General features: G+C 41.5%; 1 protein-coding gene across 5 annotated transcripts in view; it reads right to left on the bottom strand.

Moving 5' to 3' along the window:
• Positions 1-4,573: 4,573 nt before the first annotated feature.
• The window catches only part of dmxl1 (Dmx like 1), a 70,211-nt gene continuing 63,792 nt past the window's right edge, over positions 4,574-10,992 (bottom strand). For all 5 annotated transcript variants that reach the window (XM_084056068.1, XM_084056066.1, XM_084056065.1 and 2 more), the window contains 5 exons: positions 10,458-10,535; positions 9,307-9,398; positions 8,818-8,870; positions 7,985-8,202; positions 4,574-7,800 (listed from right to left, as the gene is read on the bottom strand). In XM_084056068.1, the coding sequence (XP_083912194.1) occupies positions 7,570-7,800; positions 7,985-8,202; positions 8,818-8,870; positions 9,307-9,398; positions 10,458-10,535 (672 nt within the window). In that variant the 3' untranslated portion in view covers positions 4,574-7,569. The remainder of the gene's footprint in view (positions 7,801-7,984; positions 8,203-8,817; positions 8,871-9,306; positions 9,399-10,457; positions 10,536-10,992) is intronic.

Raw genomic sequence — 10,992 nt, 5'->3', positions numbered from 1 at the left:
GAGACCTGTGCTCCGAGGACCACTTTTTTTTCTAGTTTTCATCTTATTTTAGTTTTTATTTTATTCTAGAGAGTATGTTTTGCACCCTGTCCGTCCGTGTGTCCGTGTGTCATTCTGTCTGTCTGTATACAGCTAATCTCCGGCACTGTTGGCTTGATTGCAGCGAATATGTGCATATACACACTCCCTCGATGCCAATACAGAACCTCTGCCCCACATCTTTCACATGGGCCTGTTATAGCGCCACCAGGAGGCCGCTTTTTGCAAAACAAATTTTTGATAGTACTCCTACAGATTTTGTTCAAACATCACGCAATTCGCTACACAGTATCTCTATAGTCATTAAACTAAACAGGGTCTTTCAGATTTTTCATATTCCATCCTGATTGGCTATAAATGGCTTCCACAGTTTGCAGGAATGCTCTGTTGTACCTACCAAAAAGTGACCTTTTCAAATGGCCCGGATTTACAGAGGACTATGTCTAAAAAAATTTAATGCAAATTCTCTCTATCACACACACACACACACGCACACACACACACACACACACACACACACACACACACACACACACACACACACACACACACTTCCAATAACAGTCACAACACAACCGACCTGATAGTGTAGATCAGCCTTCAATTCCAGAGCCACAAACCAACAGTCACTGAACATGTTTCACTGACACACCGGGCCCCAACAGCAACAGAGCTACAGCAACAGAGCGTGGGGTAGCGTGGGGTAGCTATGTGTGTGGGGGTGTATGGGTGGGTGGGTGTATGGATGGGGTGTGTTTGTGTTTATAAAAGCTCTGACAGCAACAGAGCTACATCTTGAACAACATCAGCACATGACACGTACAGCATCAACAGCAACAAAAACATCATACAACAAAACTGCAGCAGCAGAAGCAGCATCCAGCAAAGGAAAAGGAAAAGTTAGGTACTGTATGTCACAAAAAGCATAATCGTGACAGCCCTAAAGAGGTTCTTACTTTGAGTCGTCTTCATCAGCCGTCTTCAGGGGAAACCCCTGAGAAGGACGAGGTCTTCGGCCGTTCGACCGTGCGGACCAAGTCTTCGGAGGAATCCACCATGCAGACAAACCCATGGATAGTGAGAGATCTCTAGATCTCCATCTCTAGGGCAGGGCATCCTCGGATGAGCCTTCCAGCAGGCGTCTCCCATCATCTTCATCCTCCATACATCAGGTTGGCTTCACCAGTACTTTACATCTCTCTGGTTAGCTTCACCAGTACTTTATTAGAGGTGGATGGTCTGGGAGGGTGTTACACTGTAGGTGAGAACCTCAGTCTTCTGGGCATTTACGTATGTGTGTGGGGGTGTGTGTGTGGGGTGTGTTTGTGTGTGTGTGTGTGTGTGTGTGTGTGTGTTTATAAAATAAAAAAAAGACTACATTAGGGAGTCATCTAGACCTCCTAGTTGTAGTAGTGAAGCCCAGTTCTTGCTCCCCTCCTCCACTGATGGCCTGTCTTCATAGTCCACGCTTATAATGAAGAGGAGGGGGAGGGGGGTGTGTCTCCTCCAACACCTCTGCCAGCCTTGAGTATCTGAATGAAAGAAAGAAAGAAAGAAAGAAAGAAAATGTTTGCCTCTTTCTTACGTAATATTTGACCATTTGGCCAATTTAGTATTAAAAGTCATTAAATTGTAAACTTTATAAATGTGCAAATACCCTGTATACACTTATAGGGCATAGCAGTGGTGGCCATTTTGTGGTGTCACAGATAGAAAACCCATACATTTTTCCCATGGAGATTTAAGAAAATATATTTTTTTAAATATAAATTATTAAGCCTGGAACCAAGCCATTCAGGATCCTGATGATACTTACTGATACTTGAGTAAAAGTACCAATACAGCAATTTTGAAATACTCTATTACAAGTACAAGTCTGGTATTCAAACTTTACTTCAGTAAAAGTACAAAAGTATTGGCATCAAAATATAAAGTACCAAAAGTAAAAGTACTCATTATGCACAAAGCGTTACGATGTGGCGCGTTGTGAGTTTGTAGATCGGCTATTTTCAAATAGCCTAACTAATGTATATAGGCTATAGGGCTGAAGTGGTATGTTTTGTAATAATAATCCAAATCTACAAAGTAACTAGTAACCAAAGTTTTCAAATAATTGTAGTGGAGTAAAATACTTGTCTCTGGGATGTAGTGGAGTAGAAGTAAAAGTATTGGAAATTTAAAATACTCCAGTAAAGTAAAAGCTCCTCAAAATTGTACAGTACTTGGTTACTTTATACCACTGACTAGGCCTGCATAGCCTGTCTTAGCATCACAATCAAACACAGCTCAACAATACAACATGACATGTTCACTTCACATCACATCACATCACACAACAAAGCTTCATCCTGACTAGTTGTTGCTTTACCAAGTAAAATAAAATAAATTAAAATAAAATGAAATGGGGGGCAGTGGTGTGAAGTAACTAAGTACATTTACTCAAGTACTGTACTTAAGTAACATTTTGTGGTATTTTCACTTTACTGGATTATTTACAAATTGCAATACTTTTACTTCTACTCCACTGCATCTCAGAGGAAAATATTGTACTTTCACTCCACTACAATTATTTGAAAACTTTATTAGTTACTTTGCACTTTTGCAGATATAAATAATTACATTATAAATCATACTACATTAACCACTTTAGCCCTAGTTTATACATAGGCTATTTGAAAATATTCGATCTACAAGCTCAACAGGTTGTTGTGAGCTTGTCCGTCCGTCCATGTGTCATTCTGTCTGTGTACAGCTAATATCCGGCACCGTTGGCTTGCTCGCAGTGAAACTGTGCACACACACTCCCTGGATGCCACAGAAGAACCTCTGCCCAATTTTTTTCACATGGGTCTTTTATAGCGCCACCAGGAGGCCGATTTGTGCAAAACATATTTTTTTTACAGTACTCCTACAGATTTTGTCCAAAAATCCCGCAAATCGGTACACAGTATCTCTATAGTCATTAAACAAAACACGTTTTGCAGATTTTTCATATTCCATCCTGATTGGCTAAAAATGGCTTCCAAAGTTTGTGCTCCGTTTTGAACAAAATGCCTCAAATCATGAACACAGCATGCAATTACCTTCAAATTTTGCACGTACATTTCCACTATGCCGAGGAAGAAGTGCCAATTGAACATTTTCAAATCAGCCTCATGGTGGCGCTATAACAAGCCGATTCGTGTTTTTACCTATAACTGCACCGATCTGTGTAAAACTTTGTAAGCGCACTCCCTAGAGGCCAAGGAAAAACCCTCGCCCTGCATTTTTCACATCTGCCTTTTATAGCGCCACCAGGAGGCCGACTTATGTAAAACATTTTTTTTATATTACTCCTTCCGCTTTTATCCACATTTCACGCATTTCACCACATTTCATCCTGATTGGCTAAGATTTACATCTAAAGTTTGCAGTAGTGGCTTGTTTTGAACAAAATGCCGCAAATCATGAACGCAGCATCCGATTGGGGTCAAACTTTGCACGCACATTCACACTATGTTGAGGAGCAAATGCCACCCTTTTAACATTGGACTGTTATAGCGCCACCAGCAGGTCTAATTTAGCAAAACAATTGTTTTGAACAAAATGCCTCAAATCATGAATGCAGTGTCCCATTGCCGTGCAAGGCCTAAAAAGAAATGGCTACCTTTTCACATTGGCCTATTATAGCGCCACCAGGAGGCCACAATAACCTACCTGACCTGGCGGAGACCTGTGCTCCGAGGAGCACTTTTTCTAGTTAGGCATGATTTTTTTTTCCAACAAGATTTCACATTTTTTATTTAGATTTTTATTAACACGAGAGCAATGGCTTCTTTTATTGCATTGCAACTTTCCAGGAATAGAAAGCCTGCAGTTTCTATTAGCTTGGATTCCTCATTGATGATGTCACTGGTGACAGGTTTCTGAACTGTCCACAGCCCTCCTCTGAGATACAGACCGAGTAGAAAAAAATTGTACCATTTTATCATGAGTATTAGTGAGGACCAATTATAAGATAGGTTGAAAATCGGTGAAGTTGTCCTTTAAGTAAAACTATCAATTGTAGAAATACTGTTACAAGTACAGTATACAAAATATACTTGAGTAAAAGTACATTATGCAGGCTGTCCCATTTCACAATTCTTCATATGCATAAAAAATCCGATCTACAAGCTCACAACGCACGATGCGTTGTGAACTTGTAGATCGGCTATTTTTTTTTTTTAAATAATCAAAATCTACCAAGTAACTAGTTTTCAAATAATTGTAGTGGAGTACAGTACAACATTTGCCTCTGAGATGTACTGGAGTAGAAGTAAAAGGATAGAAAATTGGAAATACTCCTATGTTACTTTCCACCACTGGTCCTCACATTCACCACAGTCATTCTTTGTGGAGGTCTTACCACTGTTCATCTTCCTCACCTCATCCCCCGCTGCGTTGTTTGCTGTCTGTTGAAATACAAATGTGTGCTTGACGAATGCAGTTGAACCAAGGACAAGACAGCCCACGTTGTGTTCACAATGACACAGACATTTTGCCAACGTGTTCATTTCAGTTCATCTTTTTATTACATCCTTAACATTTTATGTATATAATAGTACAATGAGATTTACATAATATCTTATTATAAAATTAGAATTATCTGAGCTCATATTCACATTTTGTGAGATTGTAGGGTGGGTGGGGAGGGGCAGAAGGTCAGATTAGAATCTAACGTTGCGGTTGATAAGCCAAAACAGGCATATCCATCTAAATGTGCAAAAGCTCAACACGCAGACATGTTGATCAAGTATATAGATTACACCAATCAATTAAATGGTGGGGTAAAAGCAATCAGTGAAAGACATGTTCCTGCTCAATCTCATGGAAAGCTACAACATAATTGGCTTTAATAAAAAAAATATTCCTATCCTCCAAGTCCAACTCCTTGGACTTGTGGAAAATCACATTGTGCTTGGAGGTGTCCTGGCACAAACTCTGAGATGATAACAGAAGAAAAAGGGAAAAAAAAGAAAATGCAACCACTAGTGTCAAAAGAATGAAGATCACATCGGCAATTGTTTATATTCCTATATGAACACAATTCATAAATATACTTACTATTTTTTTTTTTACACAATTATCTTCAGAAAGAAGCTTGTCCTTAGACACGGTTACCACTAGTCATCACAGTTATGGGGAGTTATCATGAGAAGCTTAGTTTATGGCTCTACATGTACACAAAAATGCAATAAAACAACATCTACAAAGCTTTTCTAAAGCGACAACCACCCACCCCTCCTTTTAAGTCAAAGCAAATACTTTCCCTACAGCTGCGCTGCAAGGTTCTCTGGGTGGTAGCTATTATGCAGTATACTCCTTATGACAAAATGGCTATGTGACAATGTGTGCTCACTTAAACCCTTCCTTTATTATGTGGAAGACACGTCATATACTTTGACCTTGATTACATTTCCAAGCATGTCCTGAAGGTAATGTTGTCCATTTGGATGGTATGTATATAAAAAGCTTTTGAGTGGTTAAAACAAAAGAAAGAAACAAAACAAATGCAATAAATGTGATTACTAGAATCTGTCAAAGTCACAAAATAAGCTAAACGGCAAACCAGAACAAGCACCGTGCCAAATAAAATGACCATTATTGTGCAGTAAACCAGAACAAGCAACTGTGCCAAATAAAACAACCATTATTGTGTGGCAAATTAAAAACTATAGTTCTCAAGGCAGCTTTCAATGAGTGGTCCATATGGAGATGGAGTTTGGGGTCAAGAGAAGGGAAGTGCATTGTTGTTGGAATAAAACAGTTTCCACACCAAAATATGATTTCCTTTAAAATATTCTTATTGCCCACACCCCTACCCAATGTCAACAACAATGTTTCATTTAGGCTACATGTTGTTAAGCTTAACATCAAGCATCTTAAAAGGAAAACAAAGTATTACTTCATTATGTCCCATACCAATAAGGGCCTTGCCATTAAATTAAAGCTACTTTGTGCAACTTAATACTACTAGTAATAATAATCATTGTCACCACCAACAGTACTGGTGCGGTGCCAGTATGGCAGAAGTAGTATGCAGAGATTAAGGACACTTAATAATAATTATAATAATAATAACAGTAATACCACTGGTTAAATCTAGGCCACCACCATAACAATCATGTACATAATATTACTCTTATTATGTAAGGCTCTGTGCGCTCTGACATCTAGCCTAGTTAGCAATGTTATAGTATGTACTACACTACATGTTAATGCTTCACTTATACTGTATGTGCAAATAGAGAAAGAGTCAAATGGTGCATTCAGGTGGTCCATGTAAATTGAGAAATAGGTAATGTCCACAGTCAGTCTTCTAGAATTTGTATCCGTAAAAGCCTTTTCCCAGCTTTATAAAAATCACAAAGCAGGGTTTATGTTTCGGTGTAAAACACTGATAGCAAGACACACTTCCAGCCAAGAGACCGTGCACTTGTTCATGTCATTAAATGTACTAGTTCACAAGTTCACGTGGAACACCGGAATGCACCAGGAGTTCTTACGATTGGTTTATAATGTGCTTTGTACGAGGTCAACTGGCCTTAATAAAGGACAACAGTGTTGTGCAGTCTTATAATAAACAAGCTACAAGCCCCTGTACAATACTTGGCACCCTGGAAAGATACACTGTATCAAACTATAAATTACCAATACTTTATCCTAAGTTAATACTTCAATCTCTAACCTCTGATCACCTGAACATTCCAATGGGATGTCCAACGAATCCAGAATAGCTTTCAGTCCATTCCACAGTAGAGTATAGAACCCAACTATTATGATTGCTGTAGTACTACATCACACAAAAGGATATGGTGATAATACATGTTAATGATTCGGTAGTCTTATTATATATTCCTCTCACGTTTGCCTCTTTTGTGCGGGGAAAAAAAAAAGTGGTCTTCTTGGGCTTTCACTGGAACAGCTGTTCATTTTGAAACAACAACAAAACAATCTTTGACAGGGTGCCTGTCTAAACAGTTTGCTCTGACTGACCATGCCCTTGGTCCGTACCCTGTGCACGTGCCCTTGGTCCGTAACCTGTGCTCAGTTAAACTGCATCTCTTGGTTTAATCACTCGTGTGTGCTGTGGTGCTTTCGGTACAGGCTGACCCAAGACTGTGGCTTCAGCTCCCACAGAGACCACCATAGTACCTCTGTCACTCTTGTCCTGCACCGTGTTTTTAGATAAGAATCTCTCACTTCTCTGTTCAATCAAAAAAAAATCATGAATTTTTAGGAACTTCCTCCTATTTTGTCCAATGACAGATGTCTCATTTTAATACCATCCTTCAGTAACACCGGGTGATCATGAGGCATCATTGCTCCGTCATATAGCCCCCTCCTCCCATCCAAACGATGTCTGTCCATATAACTGATCAACTTCCGATGGTTTCTCAGTTATGAAGCTTGGCTCAGTGGCCCTTGCTCTGCCGCACAATGCACGCACGTCGCTGTATTAGTTGGAATACCTTTGACTGACGCCACGTTTCAACATTCCATCCATGTCTATATGATGAATTTGACGTCATTCTTAAGGTTATTGTTGTGGTTGGCGACACTGTAGCGGTCGGGGAGGATCCTCATTTTCATGGTTCCGTCGGCGCCGCAGGAGAAGATGTGATTAGCCGGTCCCACCTCGATCTGCATGACGCCCGTGCCGAGGTTCCTGAAGATGGACTGGCGGGCGTGCTCGTTGGGGAAGGAGTGCAGCAGACACTGTGTGGACAGACTCCAAACCTGAGGAGTATGGGACTCTTTAAATCTAGTTTATGACTTAATAATATAATGTTACAAACTTCTACAAATTTGTGTGAATACAGGTGTGCCATGAGATTTTGACTTGCCCGTTGGTGTGCCTTAGGCAATAAAGTTTGAAAACCACTGGTCTACCATCTAAGTGTCGGGGAAGCGGTCGACATACCTTGATGTTGCCCTCGGCAGAGCCGCTGATGAAGCTCCCTTCGGTGGGATCGACCGCCAGGGCTTTGACTGGCGAGTCGTGGGCCTGGAAGCTCTGGCGCTGGTGCCTGTGAGCCAGTTCCAGGACACTGATCCAGCCCTTCCTGCCACCTGTGATCAGCAATTGCTGCCTGGGGGCCAAGGAGAGCACGGTAGCACCCGTGTCGTGGCAGCAGAAGGCTGTGGACAGAGAGGAGTGGAGTGGGGAGGGGAGGACAGGGGATGATAGTGGTGGGTGAGATGGGGAATGTGTGCGAGGGCAGGGAGAGAACGTCAGGGAAAATGAGAATCAGAATCTGATTTATTTGTCACATCACAGGTTTACAGCTGTAAAGCAGTGGGTGAATTTCTTTTTCTAGCACACGCTCCATCATTTTGTAGTATTCCGTGAAAATAGAGAGGACAGAGGTAGAGCAAAGGGAAAGAGGTTGAATAAAACAAATAAAGACAGACATATACATAATACCGATAGCGTATGTGAGTTGGGCGCAAAGAACAAAAGTCAACAGGATGGAGTGATGTGGGGAAAGGAATGGAGAGAGGAAGATGGCATGGGGTGGGGGAAGGAGAAAGGGCGGGCGAGAGAGGGAATATCAAGTGTGGGAAGAGAGGATATGAGCCAGAAAGAGGAGAGATAAGGTTGGATTGTGTGTATTGATTGATTTGCCACTGAAAAAGCCTCCAGTCAAATCCTATAACAATAATAACAGTTATATGCAGCGCGTATCAAAACAGAGTTACAGAGTGCTTAACAGAAGCCTGTATTCCTGTGCTGTGGTTAATGCTGTGACTCACCATGTACTAGGCTGTTCATAGGGGTCACCAGAGTATCCCACAAGCACACGTTCCTGTGGAAACGGGAGAATATTACTATTCATTCCAACCTCCTTAGGTACACAGTAGCCACTTAATCCATCTATTCTTAATAAACTTGACCCGAGTTGGCTCTGGTCTGCTCTTTTTTCCCCCATGTACACCAAATCTCTTCTCCGAAAATAGCTCATCTATATGCTCACATTGCAATGTAGTAAGTACTGGGAGCTGATGCTAGACTCCCCCCACCTTCTCGGCTGATACCACCTATCCGACTTACTTACTTACTTTCAGGGATGCTAGGGTTCAAGTAAAGTGAATGACATCGGAGGTGACCTTGTCAGTCTGCATGCACATTGTCGAGGGGGTGTTCAGTGTTTCATTTCAGTTTGTGGATGAAGGGGCTTCTGTGAGAGTGAACCTTTTTAGGAGTGAAATCCTGTCGTTACTTCGGTTCTTGCTTTAGCTTACCTGTTGTCTATGGAGAGGCCCGCGGTGGCGATCAACGAGGACGAGCCCACGAACATAAAGTCGTGAGCCGTCTTGCTGTGGCAATGCAGTGTCTGACACAAAGGAAACAGGGCAAAGGCTTTTCAGTCATACTGATTAACAGAGCAAGACGAGAAGGTAAGAGAACAAAACGTTGCTGTCGGACAGAAACCTCGTATCTGCATATTTCAACTTTTTATGTTTTGTTTTTTTGTCACACAAAAGAAGTAGAAAAAATAGCCGATGTACAAGCACACAACGCTTCACAATTTTTGATTTTATGAAAAGTGTGTGTCTGTGGGTTTAACTCATTGAGTGCCATTGACGTGTTTCACGTGTTTTACTGCTATGGCGCAACGTGCCAATGACGTGTTTGACGTGTTTTTGAAAAAAAAATGCAAAAAAATGTTCAGAATCCAAGATATCATTATCTGAAGATTTGCAGCTCCATCCACTCCTTGTTTAATTTATAACTGAAAAAGGCTGTATCTCGCTTCCTAAGCACTTTTTTTTTACCCCTTTTGTTTCACAGGAAGAGCAGAGGTTGCATCGTCTTTTCCCAGTCAGGGCTCTGAGAATATTTAAAGGTCTAGGACTCTGAGAAAGTCAGACCAGTTATTTGTTTCATGGCCTGTTCGTTGGTAAACCCATGGCAAAGCAGAGGCTCTCTCACTGGATAGTGGAGGCCATACAATATCCTACTCTAGCAAAACGGTGCAGCCCCCAGAAGCTCTGAGGGCGCATTCGACTAGAAGGATGTCAGCACCCTGGGCCCTCTTTAAAGGGGTCTCCATTATGTCACTGCCCTTGGACATAATGGAGACCCAATGGGGATGTTCGCACTACGGCAAGCGGTGTGGCTCCACCCACTGACAGGCGCCTTTTGACAAAAAGGACAGGGCCATCCTGATCAGGTGACAGCCAGTCCAGCCAATAAAATCGTCTGGAAGTGTATAGGTAATGCTTCTGTGATTATGCCAGGGGGCGCTCTCCCATTAGCGAGACATCTTGCTCATAATAATCACATAACCGGGGTTACGTTTGTAATCTATAGTTTCCGCCCAGCAGCGACAAAAAGTGAGGATGAAAACAGCTGAAATGTGGAAAGGTAACAAAATCATAACATTTCTTACTAGGTAGGGTTTAGGTGGATTCCCACTGGTGTTGGTCTGCCAGAGACTCAATCCGCCGTCAGCATCTACAATACCAAACTGTGTGGAGACAATATTGTACATTTGTCAGACATAAGACATGGGTGAAAACAGGACTGAAAACACTTTCAGCAGATGGTTAGGCAAACACAAATGTGTTAAATATTCACAACAGTAAGGCATTTGAATATTTTTGCTAGAGACTGACAGATAAGAAATTATTAGCACAGTACGAGCACCCGCGGTGTAAAGCTATTAGCTTTGAGCCACTTGTGTGCCTGATTTATTGCCTCAGAAGTTAAGGCAACGCTTTAATGTGTAACTAGAAATTGAGTGCTCCACATGGATCCAACAGCCCCCTCCCAATATTTGAAGCGTATTACATGTTTGACTCTTTTGCACAGGACTGGCAAGATAAAACATTAGCGGCGTGAAAGCAGCACAGACTCAGAAAATGATAACGCTGGAGGCCGAGTTATAAAAAAGAAAGAAAAAAAAAGTGAATCACTGGGCTGCG

This window comes from Gymnoscopelus microlampas (assembly GCF_963454915.1).
Source record: "Gymnoscopelus microlampas genome assembly, chromosome: 4".
NCBI lineage: Eukaryota > Metazoa > Chordata > Actinopteri > Myctophiformes > Myctophidae > Gymnoscopelus > Gymnoscopelus microlampas.
Note: the sequence above shows the minus strand (reverse complement) of the source record. Positions and strands in the feature narration are given on the sequence as shown.